This window comes from Temnothorax nylanderi, unplaced genomic scaffold (genome assembly GCF_030848795.1).
Source record: "Temnothorax nylanderi isolate EJ_2023f unplaced genomic scaffold, tnyl_v1.0 TNYL_tig0997_pilon, whole genome shotgun sequence".
NCBI classification, from domain to species: Eukaryota; Metazoa; Arthropoda; class Insecta; order Hymenoptera; family Formicidae; genus Temnothorax; species Temnothorax nylanderi.
Window position 1 is genome coordinate 10,896 of NW_027250059.1, and position 19,018 is coordinate 29,913.

At 31.9% G+C, this 19,018-nt stretch overlaps 1 protein-coding gene and 1 pseudogene across 3 annotated transcripts in view; one reads left to right on the plus strand and one right to left on the minus strand.

The window, feature by feature from the left end:
* Window positions 1-819: 819 nt before the first annotated feature.
* LOC139786273 (uncharacterized) overlaps window positions 820-19,018 on the minus strand; it is a 32,004-nt gene continuing 13,805 nt past the window's right edge. Inside the window, exons 3-6 of one of the 3 annotated variants that reach the window (XM_071725436.1) lie at window positions 12,773-13,077; window positions 7,271-7,359; window positions 6,910-7,045; window positions 6,500-6,824 (exon numbers count right to left, since the gene is read on the minus strand). In XM_071725436.1, the coding sequence (XP_071581537.1) occupies window positions 13,056-13,077 (22 nt within the window). In that variant the 3' untranslated portion in view covers window positions 6,500-6,824; window positions 6,910-7,045; window positions 7,271-7,359; window positions 12,773-13,055. Of the gene's footprint in view, window positions 1,841-6,499; window positions 6,825-6,909; window positions 7,046-7,270; window positions 7,360-12,772; window positions 13,078-19,018 lie in introns of those variants that run through there. The other 2 variants (XM_071725437.1, XM_071725435.1) reach the window with 2 other exon arrangements.
* On the plus strand, window positions 16,479-17,560 carry LOC139786272 (uncharacterized; annotated as a pseudogene).

Here is a 19,018-nt window from a genome sequence, read left to right on the forward strand (position 1 = left end):
TAACATCAGATTAATATTTAGCAACCTGAAAAACTCTTAAGTTTGAATAACAAAAAAAATTTCATAGTTTCTTAATTAATGGTCTATGTAAGTCGCAACTTTGATGCAATAGGGCCGATGTCACAGTCTCCGATTAACGTGATCCTCCGATTAAACTCACTCTGCATCTCTTTCTAACTGTCCCCCTAGAAAGAGACGAAGAGTGAGTTTAATCGGAGGATCACGTTAATCGGAGACTGTGATATCGGCCCATAGACTATAATATATATGTTAATCATCAATATCTTTTTAACTACAATTGACATAACAAATTTCTTTTAAGGGCTGAAAGTCCTAACAATTAACATACTTAATTTTGATTGCAACCCAGCCAAATCTGTTCGAACAAATAATGCCAAATACTTGCTACAAATTTTGGTTTCAGAAATGGTACAAATTTGCATCAAAATTTGTTTTATCAAATGTTGTCGACAAACTGCTAGCAAATACGTATCAAAACATGCGTACACAATTGACGCCAAATTTATACCAAATATCGAGCAAAGCTTAGTAGTACCTGATAACAAATTGGCACCAAATTGCTGTTAAAGTTTGTTGACTAAACCTAACGCCAAATTGATGCCAAATATTGAGCAAATTTTGGTAACAAAACTTAAGAACAAATTGACGCCAAATACCAAGCGATGTTTAGGGCGTTTCATTCAGATGGCGCGACACGTGAGTCGCCACTTTCAACGCGCCCCCACCTCTTTCCTCGCTCTTGTTCAGTGTCATGGCCGCTCTTGCTGCGTTTCTTCGGACGAGACGAGTACGTTTTCCTTCTTTCGTAACTGATTGAGCTAAGCGGCACGTATTCTGGAGACCAACCGAGCGAGATTCGACTTCCCAAGGAGAGCTCACCGCCAGGAAAAGGAGAGCTTGAGGGAGGATTGAGGCGAGGAGTCCGGTCCAGCGAGCAGGGCCCTTCCGATATTCTCATTTGGGACGCCATATTGGAAGATCGACATTGATCGTGGTAGTACAAGAGGCTCTGCAAGGTTAATTCTCGTCTTAAGATCTGGAATTGCTCTCATTCTTGTGGCTCTGGTTTATATTCTAGCCCTAGAATTGATCTCGTAGACAAAAGCAGAGGCCCCCCTCTCTTTTCTTTTCTTTTTTTTCTTTTCTTTTCTTACTTTGATTTCAATCAGTAATCCAGACTCCTTAATTCCGCCCTGTAAGATCTGGTTAATTCTCGTCTTGAGATCTTGGAATTGCTCTCATTCTTGTGGGTCTGGTTTATATTCTAGCCCTAATGTAATTTTAATATATGCATTACGATTTTACACTGTCAAATAATAAATAATATCGTTTGAGATAATAATAACAACAGTATAGATAATAGTAACAATTTTATTACTTGACTTATTTCATTCTATTTTTGACAACTCGTATATACATTAATTGTGGCTAAGGTCTATACTATGTCATAGTGTAGATCTTAGCTACATTTCTGGCAAGTCAGTCCAAAGTATGCGGCTTTGTTCTCTATCCTTTTTATCTGTAGCAATTTTATTTCTTTTTATTTTTTAATTATTTTTTATGTATTATCTCTTATGTATCAGGTTTCTGAAGAAGACTAAGTATATAAAGTCGAAACGTAAAACGTTAATTGTATTTAAAATTTGTTTAATTAAACGAGATTTTGTTTTTAAATTTAAATTGATGACCTTTTTATAACTCGAGAAAATCAGCCAGCCTTCCATCCTATAAGTTTATTTTGTACTGTTAGTTTAATTAATTTAGTTATATTTTTTTCCATTAACATTCCATTTGTTATAGTGATTGTGCAGTAGAAAATCTGAAAAAATAAATGTTTTTAAAGAGTAAAGATAGTATATATTTTGAAATCTATGTATTTTATGTAAACATAACATTTAAATTTATTTGCAGTTTATTTTAGAACATGCCAAAAAACACCGTTTCATAAGCTTTCTAAGAAAGTTAAAAGGCAGAAAGTGAATGTTGAAGTTGTAGAAGAACTCAATTCAACAGATTCTTTAATTGAATTCGATTAGTCGCATATTCAGCAAGCACATGCTTCCGTTAAGAGCCAAAGTTCCGTAATACCAGATTTTCTTCATAATCAAAAAGAATCTGAACTTTCTCATTATTCTTAACTTTTTCATCATTCTGAACTTCCTCACCATTCTGAATTTTCTAATAATTCTGATCATTTTAAGTACTCTGAACACTTTGATTTCGAAAATAACGATAATTATAGAGATATATTTAACATTAACAGACACACCGGCAACAATAACGAGGCTCATTCAGATGACAACGATGATAATTCTGAAAACTGCGAGAATAGTGATGAGAATAAAAAATATTCGAAATGTTTCGTGAAAACAAGAGTTATAAAGAAGAGTTATAAGAGTATAAAGAGTTATACTCTTATAGTCTTAAAGAAGAGTTATAAGAGTATAAAGAATATGTAATATTATGTAATAAAATGTTTCATTCTACTTGCCGTTTGAATCTGATTAAGGCAAAATTGTAATATCAGTTTGAAATAGAAACAATTTAAAACAATTTAAAATACAAGGGAAATGCTTTAGTTTTATAACTATCATATTCTTGCAATATTAAAAATTTTACATATTCTTTCTTTGATTAAAATATTTCTCAAAATAATCTTGGAACTGTTGATGAAATATCGTGTATTTTTTTATCTGTAAAAGTTTAAAGTTTTGTTTGAATAGTTTAAAAGTTTTGTTTGAACGGTTTAAAAGTTTTGTTTGAACAGTTTTTTTCTGCTGTATATTAATTTCTATTACATCAAACACTACAAAATTCACTTCGGTTGCTTGCACCTAAATGATGTATATTATTCTTTTGTTATTTCTTTCTGACAACAGTACTGCATTATTCCATCGTAATCGACGAACTATGCACATTGTGAACATTTGTTTATTTCAATTTTGCATTCTTGCAAATAATAAATCGTGTTTCAAGTTTGAACTAGTTGTTTAAATATGCACGGTAGTTATTATTGTATGATTAAAGAAAGGAAAGTTAGTAGTATTAGGCTTATAAGAATATTGTTTTAGATGCATTTTCATAGAAATTATACTCGTGTTTTCAGTAAGATTCTATAAATCCTTCTTATACCGGCCAATGCATTATCTGCGCACGGAGTATGTGTTCCAGGCATTATATAAGATTCTCGAGTGTTTACAAATATTGTATGTGCTGTTGACAAAGTTAAATGTTTGCATATGTCAGTAAATTCACATTGTATAACATTTACTGTAATTAATATATAATTAATTACTTTATTGCCACCGTTAGATTTTATAAATGTCTTATAATGTTTTATAAATATAAAGATTTTTTTTAACATATGTAACATATGTATAAAATAATTTATTGTAAATCAATAACAAATTATATGCTTTTTTATAATTTAATGCTTTTAATTTTTCCTAAAAAAAAAAAAATATTAGTATTTATTAATGGCTACCTACGTAACAAGGCTTGCTGCAATTTGGCGTCAAGCTGTGTCATCAAGATTTGCTCGGTATTTGGTGTCAATTTGGCGTCAAGTTCTTTCGTCAAGGTTTGCTCGCAATTTGGCACAAATTTGCTGTCGAGCTTTTGTTGGCAAGCCTTGTTCACAATATGGCGCAAATTTGCCGTTGAACTTTTGCTGCCCTGTTTTGCTCGATATTTGGCGTCAATTTGGTGTCAAGTCATGTACACAAGCTTTGCTAGCAAAACACAAGCGTATTGCAGACACAGATCGCACCGAATTTGTCGACAAGTTTTGCGCGTATTTGGTGTCAATTTGGTTACAATTTGCTGACAAATTGTTTACTGGGAATATAACTTCTCTAACACGTCACGCGGAGTTCTCGGCTTAGAGATCAGTGCTCTGATTCTATAACTATTAACAATTCGATTCGTTATCATATCCCAATCAGCAAAATAATATTTAAAAAATGTTTTTAAAAAACATTTAAAAACATTTTTCAAACATTTTTAAAAACGTTAAAAATAATGGGATAAGTTCCCTTTTTTTCATTAAAAAACATTTATTTTAACGTTTAAAATAATATTATTTTAACGTTTAAAAAATATTATTTTAACGTTTAGAAAAATATTATTTTAACGTTTAGAAAAATATTATTTTAACGTTTAATAAACGTTGTTTTAACATTTTAAAAAATGTTTTTTTAATATTTGGGAAACGTTTACATTGAAAGGTTTTTTAATAATTTTAAAAATTTGTGTTATATTTGATTTTTTATTACTAATATTATTTTTTGTACATATTGTACACATTGTATACATAATGTATAACAAAATAAACATTTGCAGTATAAAATAAAATACATATAAGAAAGAAAAAAAATTTACTTGTATTTTAAAGTATTGACAAGACCGCTGTTTGTATAACGCAATTGAAAATCGAGCAAGGTCCATAGACGGTCATAGCAAGATCTTTATGCTGAAATAATGTTTCATGTGTGATTTTTAAATATATTTTCTAATTCTTCTAACTGTACGCGGTCACTATCAGTCTCAACACAGCTCTTAAATTGAATCAGAAAAGTAATATCACACATTAAATTGATTGTCAAATAACGTGGGTCGGCGATTGAGTCGTCGTTTAATTCCGCGGTATTCCGCGGCTCACCATGTGCATTCAACGGTACATACGTTGCTGTAAGAAATTTAATAGTTATGCAGGAAGTCTTTGCGGGAGGGCAATAATGATGTTAGAATTAAACTTTAGAACTTTATTATATCACAAACCTACCGGCACACAAATAATGGGAACGAAGAACGAAGTTGCTATGGTTGCTACACATCCGCACGCTCCGCCATAAGTCACCGACTGTCCGACACGCGCAAACACGTCACGTCCACAGAACATAAGCACGTCGCACGTTGTCGCAACTCAAGCGACCAATCAAGCGCGCCGAACCGACGTACGCTATTAAGGCTGCGTTCGAAAATATTACCCGGGTACAGACGGGTATACTTCCTTTTCTTTCTAACTCAGTGAGTTAGAAAGAGAAGAGAGTATACTCGTGTGCACTCGGGTGACGTTTTCGAAAGCAGCCTAATACTTCGATTTGGAAAAATGAAAACGGTGATTGGTCACCGCTTTGTCACTTTATTGTGTTATCGTGTAGTCCTGTGTGCAGTATAATAGGAGCCGTAATTAAATGCGGGGTCTACAATAATTCAGCAGAACGACTGCTGAGTTGTCGTCTTTATCAACACACACTACGTTGATTTGTTGGTTCTAAAAGTAAGAACCAATCACATTCAATTGCTACTGAGCGGTTTGATGCAAGTCTCAGAGTCGCAGAAACGGTCGTAAGAAAGAAATTGACCAATTAATATAACAGTTAAGGTGCCTTTTCACGAGCCGCTGAAACTGATTGTTTGAGCGACAAAAATGATCACGTGACAACTTTTGTCGCTGAACTAAACAGCGATAATTTTTGTACATGAAAAGGGTAGCAGGGCGACAGAATTGGAAGTTGAGAGACAGATTTTGCGTCGTTCGTGTAATCAGTTAAAAACAAATTTTGCATTATTTGTGTAACCAGTTATATTAACTTGTATATTACGCGATGGCTTCTAGAAAACAAAAATATCACAATTGGCTACTAAATTGTAATCGTATGATTCAAGAAAGTGAAATAAAATATAACAATGATATTATTTTTGCCATTACTTTGCTGTTGACAAATCAAACTCAAAAAAGATATTATTCTAAAAAAAAGTTTTGGGTTGCACCGCTGTTTCAAAATCGTAACGAGCATGGCTTTTATAAAGCTACCTTACCATATATAAGATTAGAAAGTGCAAGATTTATTAATTATTTTCGCATGTCATCAACACAATTGGAAGATTTGTTACAAATTGTTGCACTAAAACTCCAGAAGCAGACATTTATGAGAGAGCCTGTCAGTGCTGAAGAACGTTTGTGTTTAACTTTAAGGTTTGTTTTATTACATTTTTTAAATAAACAAAAAATATAAAAGCGACATATAGGCTGCGTTCGGGGAGCGCGCTATTAGCGCTATTTGCTTATTCTATCCTTGTTCTACACTTGATGAGCGATAAAGATAGAATGATGCAATAGCGCTAATAGCGCGCTCCCCGAACGCAGCCATAGACAACTGATTATATATGGATAATTTAAAATTTATTACTAACACACTATTGTCTTTCACATATAGATATTTGGCTTCTGGCGACTCAATGATATCGATGTCATATCAATATTTATTAGGATATACAACAATATGCAACATCGTATCTGAAACATGTGAAATACTTTGGAATAGCTTTTCTTAGCAGGTCTTTCCGATCCACTTGCTAATGATTCAGTGCTGATGATTCTTCTATATGCATCATGCAATGACTTGAATTTTGCTTTTGCTTCAGTTTGTGATAGTTTCCTAGAAAATCATTTTATTAATAGATTTATATTTAAGAGTTGCATACTGTTCTTGTAATAATTTTGTTATCGATTGAATATATACTTTGCTTACCATTCAAAGCTTCGGAGACTTCTTTCCACAATTGTGCAGTAGCTTTTCTACTACGAAGTGATAGCTCAATTTGTGGATTCCATAAAGGTTCGCGTGCATGTACTTCAAAAATTAGTTGCTCTTCCAGTTCAAGCAATTTCTGTTTTTCATCGACATTCAATTTCTTTCTTATATTTTTTCTTTTATTTGTTAGTATTGATGATGAGCTTTCTTGAACTGTTAGCTCTTGATTGTCAACTAAACTTCGTCGTAATATACTTCCATCTTCTACAAATTGTAACAAGATAAAATATTATTTTTAAATATTATTTTAAACAGATAATAGATATTAATTTATATTACTTTTACATACCACACACGGGATAAAAATAACAAGTATTCTCATCTATATAATATTCAGTATATCCTTCAAGGCACTCGTGTTTTGTGAAGTTATCTGCATCGCATATAATCTCACATAGTCCACATGTCATGACTAGCACCAATGTCTATAGTATTAAAAATACATTAATTTACACTTCATAGTTATACATATATGTTTAGAAATATTGACATTTTTTCTTTTACGTTTAAAGATATAAATGGCTTTATTATTTTATTTTAAAACAAAATATTCACATAACATATATCTATTACAAGTTATTTCAATCAAGCACAATTGTTTCATTTAAACACTATTATAAAAATAGCTTATTTTATGTATATATACTTACTTCTTCATATGTTCATCTTCCTCGAATGAATTCATCTTTGCATCTTCCACGTATTCTTTAATAATTCTCGGTTCTGTTTGCAATAACGTCTGTATTAACGTGTAAATTATGTTATAAATATGTATTAATATTATAAATAAATATATATTTATATATTATAAATATGTATTACTTATTATTTATGTGTCGTTAACCGTCGAGTAATTTGTGGTTATGTTTTCTTCAGTATACACGATACTATCAACAGTGCATCAGCGTTTGAGCAGTAAATGCTTTGTAGTTGAACTGATTCAAACTACAAAATTGTTGGCGCTGGATTACGAGCGACAAATTTGTCGCTTCAATCGCTTGTTTTAGCGGCACGTGAAATTGCGCCTTTAGAAGCGTTCGACTGTGACTGGTCAATTTCTGTCTTAAGACCGTTCCTGCGACTCTGAGACTTGCGCATTTAATTTGTAGACTCCGTCTAACTCGCTCAAGCATTCGCAAGAAATTTGCATATAAAATTTCTCACAAATAATCACACAATTAATCGTACAAATAATAACCGTGTTAGAATTTATTAGCGCATGTTATAACGTATATAATAATGGTATTTTTATTTTTAAGCCATTATTTTAAATGAATAATTAATGCAAAATAAATATTAAATTAATGTTGAATAAATGTGAAATTAATGTTTTTAAAAATTATTATTGCAAACGAATAATTAATGTGACATAAATATTAAATAAACGTTAAATAAATATTTTTTCTAAATCATTATTTTAAATGATTAAATAATGTAAAATAAATATTAAAATAATGTTGAATAAATGTGAAATAAATGTTTTTTAAAATGATTATTGCAAACGAATAATTAATGTGACATAAATATTAATCAATTAACGTTAAATAAATATTTTTTCTAAATCATTATTTTAAATGAATAAATAATGTAAAATAAATATTAAATTAATGTTGAATAAATGTGAAATAAATGTTTTTAAAAATTATTATTGCAAACAAATAATTAATGTGACATAAATATTAATCAATAAACGTTAAATAAATATTTTTTCGAAATCATTATTTTAAATGAATAATTAATGTAAAATAAATATTAAATAAATGTTGAATAAATGTGAAATAAATGTTTTAAAAAATATTATTGCAAACAAATAATTAATGTGACCTAAATATTAAATAAACGTTAAATAAATATTTTTTCTAAATCAATATTTTAAATTAATAATTAATGTAAAATAAACGTTTAATAAACATTAAATAAATATTATTTGTACAATAAACTGTAACAATGTATAAATACTGAAAAAAAAAATATTTAAAAAACATTTAAAAATATTGTCTGCTGATTGGGTAAGAGATCGTGAGAGTAAGAGAAACGAGGAAACCTGGTGGAAGTCTACCATATCTTTCACTTAAAAAGCTTCCTATATGAGAAAGCCTGAGGTAAAATTATAAAAAAATTATATATTTGAAAAAAAAACGGGCACAGTTGTTACTGTGCCCGTTTTTTATGATTGATCTTGTCCTAGGTTTATAAAAGATGATAAAACCTCTTGTTTACCTATTTAATTACTGTTTCCATAAATAAGTACTTTGTTACTCACTTACCCAAGCAGCAGACAATGTTTTTTAAATGTTTTTTAAATATTTATTTTTCATTAATTATACATTGTACAATTCATTGTAAAAATAATATTTATTTAATGTTTGTTAAATATTTATTTTACATTTATTTATTTGAAATAGTGATTTAGAGAAAATATTTATTTAACGTTTATTTGACGTTTATTTAATATTTCTTTTACATTAATAATTTATTTGCAATAATGATTTAAAAAAACATTTATTTAACGTTTATTCGACATTAATTTAATATTTATTTTACATTAATTATTTATTTGCAATAATAATATGAAAAAAATATTTATTTAATATTTATTTAATATTTATATTTAATATTTACTTCAAATATTATTTTATATTAATTATTTAATTGTAAGAGATGTTTCAATTGAATTTTTCTGTTGTCGTTTTGCTTTATAAATTATGTGCCGTTCCGTAAAAAATTTCCGCGTCATAGGACCCATAAGATTTTTTAACACTTTAAAGATAGGTTGTAGACAAATACATGTAAGAAGGAAGCGTCAGAGTCAGAGGATCGTCACTTGTCCATTCGATCATCAAAGTCAAGCAACGTGGGCGCGGTACTCTACTCGGATGGGTGACCGGCTTAAGAGAGCAGTTTTTTCAGATGGACGCGCGGTTGTACGCACACCCAATATATAAAAAAAAACAGTTAGGAAAGCGGTTTTTAGATAAAGAAGAAGAACGTTCTTTAAACATTTCTTTGTCGAAAAAGTTGTTAAAATAAGCGTTCTTAAACATTAAAAAAATGTTTAATGTTAATAGAACATTTATTTAATGTTAAAAAAACATTTTTTAAGGTTAACAAACGTTTATTTAATATTAAAAACACATTTTTTTAATGTTAAAAAAACGTTTTTTACAATATTAAAATAAATATTTTTTTAATAAGAAAAAAAGGATCTATCCCATTAATTTAAACGTTTTTTAAATATTTTTTTTTCATTACTAAAAATGTTTAATGGATCTCGTTACTTATAAAGTGGTTCTCATTGCCCGGTGCCTGAGGTAATGGGAACTTATTTTGATTTTTAAAAAATGTTTATTTTTTGTTGATTTTGTTAGAATTTAATACTTATGTTATACCAAATTGAAGCTTAATGTTTTTTGAATTTAATTACTAAAAGTTTAAATAAATATTTGGTGTATATAATATTATATATATATATATATATATAGGTATATATATATATATTATATATTTTATATATATATAATATACTAGCTGGTTACCCGGGCTTCGCCCCGGAGGACATATGTAATAAGACACGCAAATAGTCTCTCTCTCTCTCTCTCTCTCTCTCTCTCTCTCTCTCTCTCTCTCTCTCTCTCCCCCTCTCTCTCTCTCTCTCTCTCTCTCCCCCTCTTTCCCTCTCTCCCTCTCTCCCTCCCCGTAAAATTCTATCCCTACTTCATATACAATTTTTTAAGATTCGGTCAATTAATTCCCGAAAAATTGAAAAAATTTCGGTACCGGCTTCCAAAAAGATCGGTAACAAAAAATTATACACTTTATAGCACTCCCCGGAAAATTCTACCCCTGTTTGATCTATAATTCTTTGAGATTTGGTCAATTATTTCCTGAAAAATTAGAAAAATTAAAAAAATCGGTTTCCAAAAAATCGGTAACGAAAAACTACACACTATATAGCACTCTCCGGAAAATTCTACCCCTATTTTATGTGGTTTTAATACAAATTCGGTTTAATAGTTTTTAAGTTAAAAACGCACAAACATACACCACCCGTAAGAATTAAAAAAATTAAAAAAATCAATTTCCAGAAAATCGGTAACGAAAAACTACACACTCTATAGCACTTTCCGGAAAATTCTACCCCTATTTTATATACTTGTGGTAAAAATTCGGTCCAATAGTTTTTAAGTTAAAAACGCACAAACATACACCACCCGTAAGGATTTTATATATTAGTATAGATAGACCGAATTTGTATTAAAACCATATAAAATAGGGGTAGAATTTTCCGGGGAGTGCTATAGAGTGTATAGTTTTTCGTTATCTATTTTCTGGAAACTGATTTTTTAAATTTTTTTAATTTCACCACCCGTAAGAATTAAAAAAATCGGTTTCCAGAAAATAGATAACGAAAAACTACACACTCTATAGCACTTTCCGGAAAATTCTACCCCTATTTTATATACTTGTGGTAAAAATTCGGTCCAATAGTTTTTAAGTTAAAAACCCACAAACATACACCACCCGTAAGGATTTTATATAATAGTATAGATAGATTATATATAAATTATATATAATATATATATATATATATATAATATATATAATATATATATATATAATATTATATAAAAAAACTCATAAACTATCTTTATTGCTTATCCCCGCAGGGTTTGCAAGGCGTTTTTATAAGGAACGTTACCCAAACCTTTACACTACTACCCTTCTCCTCTCACTTTAACCCTTTGGACCAACAGCTTAACGTCTCTTCCGAAAGACGGAGCCCAGTTTTCTCCGCACAAGAGCCTATCTTGCACGGAGGGGCGCAGCTGCCGGAAAAACATTCCATGTTTACATGGCTCTAGTGGACTCGAACCTGGTTCCTCAGATTACGAGTCTGGCGCTCTACCACTAGACACACCACACTGCCGCCCATATATAATATTATATGTAGGGGAGACCGGGGCTAAGCCGACAACGGGGCAAACTTGACACTAGGCTTTTTGCCAATTTAAATCTATCGTAGAAACTTGCCTTTCCTACTGTAAATGCGTCTTTATGTGCCAGTATTATCAACGGAATTTGGTAACATTCTGAGTTATAGTGTAATTTTTAACGCGACATAAGCGTTTTTGATAGTGAAAAGTAATTTTTCTGATCTCTCGAAAATGTCTACTCTTTCATCGAGCTTTACTCTTGCGAATCTACCGGTAAGTGATTTTGATGGGAAATTTGATGCTCTATATGAATCCGATAATCGTTTTTGCATATTTTCAAAATTTTCATGTTTTTGAAGTGACAAAAGTGAAAAACGACGTCCGGGGCAAAGTCAACACCACGCCGTTTCGTCGGCTCCCAGTAACTAACAATGCTTGTCATGCAGCCGTATGGCTCATGACAAATGTATGCGCACGTCCGATCGCGAGTTTACCTGCATTAATTGTTTTTCAGACATGAGTTTAGATGAAGATAATTGAAAGTTCAACAATTTTTGTTCTTATTATTTCAAATGATTGTTCTAGCTACTTTATTCCAAATTTTTGTACTTTTTAAATACACAATAAACAATGTATTTTCATTTTCAGACAGTAAAAAATAAGTTCCAGATCAAATTGTGTCGATCAGACAAAGTGTTGAGTTTGCCCCGGCGGGGTGTCGAGTTTGCCCCGGCATTTTTCAATTCGAAAATTTGTCTTCGCGTCACTTTTCTTTTCCTGGCGGCAAAACAAAGCGACGTACAGCAAAACTTCCTGAATCAATTTTGTACCTGAAGAAACACTCTTTAAATATGTACCATTGAATTTGCCTAAAAATTTTAATTAAATATTAAAAATTGCCTTTGAAAAAATAGTGTCGGCTTAGCCCCGGTCTCCCCTATACATCAAATATTTATTTGAACTTTTAGTAATTAAATAATTACTATAATTAAATAAAGATTACAAGCAATTCTTATATGTAATGTTTAGAGCAGGATAGGGGAATTGGCACTAGTTAAAAAAAATATTATATATATATGTATATAATATATGTATATGTATATACATATATATAATATTTTTTTTAACTGGTGCCAATTTTCCTATCCTGCTCTAAACATTACATATAAGAATTGCTTGTAACCTTTAATTACAATTTTTTTATCTGTAAAAGCATACCTGTAATATCGACAAGCTTTCAACATATTCTCTTGGCAAAATGTGATTGACCGCTGCTAAGCCTTGTCCAAGCTTTATATATATTCCACCGTTCTGCAAGCATCCCTGAACGATTCGATCGGCGGACCTTCGATGAATTTCTGATTCTGTATAACCTATTACAGGGGCAATCAAATAATCCATAGATATCGTTAAACCGATCCTCATTGATCTTGTAAATCTAATCAAACTTCCTACAACGCTCTTTACATTTCTTTTTCTTCTTGAAGGCAAAAGAGAATAACTAACGCCTAATAATGCCACTCCTGCAACAATTCACAAAATTATACACGATAATAATCATTTATCCATTTTTTATTGTTAATGGTTAATTAATATTTACGGAAATATAAGAAATAAATCAGATAAAATAAAATAAAATAAAATATACGGGAAAAATGTTCCACGTCAAGTGGACAAGTATCTGGGCAAAATTTATTAATTTGAAATAAGACGTTTAAGGGCTCAAAATTTTCGTTTTTATGTATTTTAAGAGTTTAAGTGTAGTTTAAGAAGAAAACGTGGCTTTTTGAAAAATTCAAAATAATTGCTCCAATATGGTGGCTGGAGTAGATGAAAAACTTACGTCTGTGAAGTTGGTCTCCCTTTTTCAAAATTCGAAAAAATGTATTAGAGTTCTGGATGCTTCAGCGAGAGTTCTAGAGTTCTCTATTGATTTTAGAAAGAGTTCCGTCATTTAAAGTGACGAAAACGCCATTTAAAAAATGGGGGGCTAACTTTACAGCGCCCCCATTTTCAAAAAAATAAATTTTTTATGGTAGTTCCGGAAAGATTTCGATGAGTTCTTAGAGTTCTCTATAGGTTTTAGTAAGAGTTCCGTTCGAATAACCCCAAAAATCTATGATAAAGTAAACAAAAAATTTCCCTATTAAAAAAAAATCAATTTTTTATAGTAGATTCAGAAAGATTTCTGAATCTTTCTGAATAAAAAAATTTTGCCCACGATACTTGTTCCATTTGACGTGGAACGTTCCATACACACACACACCCGCACGCACGCACACACGCACGCACGCATATATATATATATATATATATATATATATATACCCACATACAGAATATAATATCTACCCATACAGCACAAAATATTTTCAAAAAATGTTTCTATAAAAATATTGCAAGAAACATTTTAAAATGGTTTTAGAAATATTTAAAAATGGTTTAAAAACCTTTTGTGATTTTTAAGAATATTTTAAGACTCTTTTAAAAATATTTATAAAAATGTTTTTTTTTATCACCCAGACAATAAAAAAAACTCCGTAAACTATTATTTTATTGCGTATCCCCGTAGGGTTTGCAATCTAGTATCCTTGTGGCGTTTTTTTTTTGCAGGGACGTACCCAACCCTATCCAACTACCATTACCATCTTCTTTTCTTAACCCTTTTGGACCAACGGCTTAACGTTTCTTCCGAAAAACGGAGCCCAGTTTACCATCTAGGGATACTGTATCCATTTGGATCTATCCGCCAGATGGGGGGGGGGGGGGGCAGCGTTTTGCTGAGAAAAATTCTCATCGGCCTAGCGGGATTCGAACCCGGTTCTCCGGATTACGAATCTGGCGCTCTACCCACTAGACCAGCCGTCTCCCCTATCACCCAGACAATATTTTCTTAAATATTTGAAATATATTTTTGAAATATTAATTCAAATCTACATACTTACTGTTTTATAATCTCGTTCCAAAATATTAAAAAAATATTTTTAATTTATTATTAACTTTATAATCCTTTTTCAAATATTTTTGAAATATTATGAAATATTCTTTATTAAGAAAGATGCATGGTAGCGCATCTTTCCGTGCTAGTTTGCAACGACGCCGCTAGGCGACACATAATAATAAGACTAACTCGTAAGTAAATGTCAGTTGAGGGCTAATATAAGCAGGCCTCCGGCGAGGCAAAATCATGACATCCGCGAGACATATCTTTGCCAGCAATACAACACAAAGCTCACCCAACATTGCTGCGATGATACAGATATAGATACGTACAAAATAATATTTTCCAAATTAAGATGTAAAAATGTATATTTTCCAAATATTAAAAAAATCTTTTAAACGTGAAATAATTATTGCTGATTGGGTTAAACACATTTTATTTTTCGAAGTAATATTTCTAAAAGATAAGTCAAAGAATCTACGCTCGTCAGAAGCAAGAGCTAATAATATATTACGGCCTGTATTACGAGCGGTTTTTAGGTATTATTAAAGAAATTAACAATAACCGTGAGAATCAATTTAATTGTTAAAGCCAACGTTTCGTTCTAATTCTTTGTAAATTCTAAAAGATTTTACAAATATTATTGACTCTATTTATTTGCAATATTTTAAAAATATTTTTAAAAATATTTTTCTGACATGATCTGGCGGACATAGGAACATTTAAAAAATATTTTTGTGAATTATTTTAATCTTCCTAAAAAATATTTAAGAAGTATTTTAAAAATATTTTGTGCTGTATGGGTAATATATATCTAATGGATATCCCCAATGTATATCCATGATATCTACGAGATATCCATTAGACATCTAGTAGATATCCAGTGGATATCCATAGGGATATCTATTGGACATTCACTGGATATTTTTATAAATAACTATTGTGTGCACGTCTAGTGGATATTGATTAGATATTTGCATAGATATTTATTCGATATTTTTTATTTTTATATATGTCCATTATATACAAATAAAACATAAAACACATAAACGTTGAATCAACATCTCAAAAATATTATTTCTCTAGATTTAAAAGAGGAGCCGGGTCTGAAGACCCACGATTTTGCTTCGCCGGGGACCTGTTTATATTCGCTTCCAACTTACGAGTTGGTCTTACCATTATGCGCCGCTTAGAGGCATCGTTACGAACTAGTAAATATCTGTGGAAGACATGTGGTAGATACTTGGTGGACATGGATATGTAGATAACACGTGGATATCTAATGGATATCTTTGATACACAGTTGAAAATGTTGGTAATTCTACAGTTTAGCTACACCAGCACAGAAATCGATGAAATTAGGCTTATTCGACGCGTTTTTGCACGAAACGAAAGAATTTGGCAGAAAAAAGTGTCGCTCTGCTCCGCGACGCGAGATATTAATCGTTAAAGTTGACAGGAATCAGGTTATGATTCCTGTCATACCGACGACATGTAGCAACACTGAACATGCCCGGCGGCCACATGCGAATGCTCAGTGGCCGCATGCGCATGCAAAAGTGCGCCAATTTGAAACTAGTGTGCAAAATAAGAACTAGAATAAAACAAATGAAGCGCGCTAAAATCATACGTGAAGTCGCAGGCACGTGCAATAATGTTAGGCTTGTTAGAATTTTCGCATCTAACTTATAATAAAATAGAATTAATAGATTTTTTAATTCAGCATGGCGTATTAGCAAATACAATTAAGTGTAGTCAGTGCGGAAACGATATAAACATAAATAAAGATACATTAACATATCGATGTGGAAGACGATATTACATAAAAAATATACATAAAAAACGTGTCTGCAAACAGTGCAATTTTTACAAAAGTGCGAAAACTGGTACTTGGTTCCACAAAAGTCATCTAGACATTGCTACTATTTGCAAAATAGAGTAGCATGTTTTTTGATGTTCCGACATCCGCGTCACGATGACACAATGGATGAAACTGGCGTAGCGTCAGCCACGATTATAGATTGGTTCAATTTTTGCCGAGAGGTAATTATGTCTTAATTTATCTTAATAATTGTACTGTATAGTAAAGAAAAATATATAATAATTAATGTCGAAAACTAAATGTTAATATTATTTTTTTACTTGCAGGTCTGTGTGTTCTGGGCAGATAAACATAGTGTAAAGCTTGGTGGCCCAGGACGCACAGTTGAAATCGATGAAGCAAAAATTGGAAAGCGCAAATACAATCGTGGCCGACTTGTAAAAGGTAATTGGATTTTTGGAGGATACGAGCGAGATTCGAAGAAGATCTTCATCGTTCCAGTCGAGGATCGGACAGAAAAGACACTCCTGGCGTGCATCAAGGAATGGATTCTGCCAGGAACCACGATCGTGTCAGATTGTTGGAAGTCTTACAATTGTTTAAGCAATGAAGACTTTCAACATCTGACAGTGAACCATTCCTACAATTTTGTCGATCTTGAGAGTGGTAAAAATGTTTAATATATATATAGATAGCTAATTATATTATTAATGTTGCACTGTATTCCAATACATTTTTTCAATTTACAGATGCACACACTCAATATATAGAGCGCGTTTGGAGAGAGGTTCGGGGAAATATTTCAAGATACGGAACTAAATCCGAGCACTTTCTTGGATATTTGTCCTAATATCTTTTCAAACGCGCCTATAAACGACTGGAACGTATCGAAGCCTTTTTCGAGATCATCGCGGAAATGTATCCTCCAATGTCCACTACCGAGGACCAGCCAGTATCATCCGATCCGGGACCAAGTACAGCACCTTAAAAACATGTTTATCGCACTTTTTGGAGACACGTTTTTTATGTATATATTTAATGTAATATCGTCTTCTACATCGATATGTTAATGTATCTTTATTAATGTTTATATCGTTATCGCACTGACTACACTTAATTGTATTTGCTAATACTCCATGCTGAATTAAAAAATCTATTAATTCTATTTTATTAGAATAATAAATCACTTACATATCACTTACAATTAGCTTTCAATGATGAACATATCTTATATAACATATCAAAGTACATGCGTGGGCGGGGGGGGGGGGGGCTGTTTATACACGCATGTGTATATAGTACACATGTGTATAAACAGTACACAAATAATCAAGCGTCTTGATTCAAGCAGTTAGGTATCACGCTGGGAGTTTTGTTTAGTTTTATTATGCCCCTCCCCCGCCTATTTGTGTGCTGTTTATACACATGTATTATACACATGTGTATAAACAGTACACAAATAGGCGGGGGAGGGCCTTCTCACTGATTTTAGGACACGCCTTCGGCGTATAGATTAGTGACGCGCTTTAAAAGTATTTAAGTGTTTAAAGCGCGTCAACTAACCTATGTAGGTTAGTGACGCGCTTTAAAAGTATTTACCCACACAGCACAGGTAGATCCTGAAAATGTACTCAGCATATCACAAGCGTAGATTGTGTATATCCTGTTGATATTCGAAATACGTCTATGATATTTTGAGAACGTACTGAGGATGTTCTAATGTCTGCCCTAAAAGCTTACTCAGTATATACTGAAAATATTTCTTGGTATATTGTGAGTATATTAAAAAAATATTTTGATCACATTACCAGTATCTACTAGAAAATATTTTTCTTGTTAACAAACCAAATAAATAACTTTGTTGCGTTAATGCAAACAAATTTTTGAATTTTTCTCTCTGTCGACTCTTACCGAAGAAAGTTTAATGCCCTGCAAAGCAGGTATAAACGAAGGCCCCGGATGAGGAGCACACTTCGTAAACAAAAAGGGTTATGTCAGAGGCCCCGCTAGTGAGCACGTCCTTCTTCTTCTTCTCTTTTATTGGCTCCTGCCGCTTTTCAGCGGACAATACGGCCAGATTTGCCACTGTTTGTTAACAAAGTCTGAATCACTGTTAGCGTAGCGAAGTCTAAATGGAAATTACTGGGAGTCTGAGTGGAAATCAATGCAGACAGTAACAGTCGCAATACTTAAAAAAAATTTTCCTTCCGGACGAAACACGTCCGAACTGGTCCGCGCACGTTGAGTATATGGTGAGCACGTCCTGACTGGCAAACTTGAGAACGCTGGAGAAACCCTGCCGAGCTGCCCTAGATATAGGAGTCGATGTTGAATCTTAATTACGCGAAAGGATACTGGCGATGCGCCGCGTAGCGGGCGCGAGCCGAACTCTCCTGCCGCGCGAGCCCGCGCTGCCGCCCGCGTGATAAATTTCGAATATTGTTAAAATATCAGTAAAATAATATACTATTCTGATAAATTTAGCATATCCTGAAAATATTCGATAAATAGACCGAATATTACTGATAAATTTCGAATATTCTTAAAATATCAGTAAAATAATATACTGCAAAATATATTATAGAGATATTATCAGTATATCTTGTACATCTACTCTATAGTATATTGAGTATTAATTCAGTATATACGAATGATATCATGTGCTGTGTGGGTAAGTGTTTAAAGCGCGTCAACTAACCTA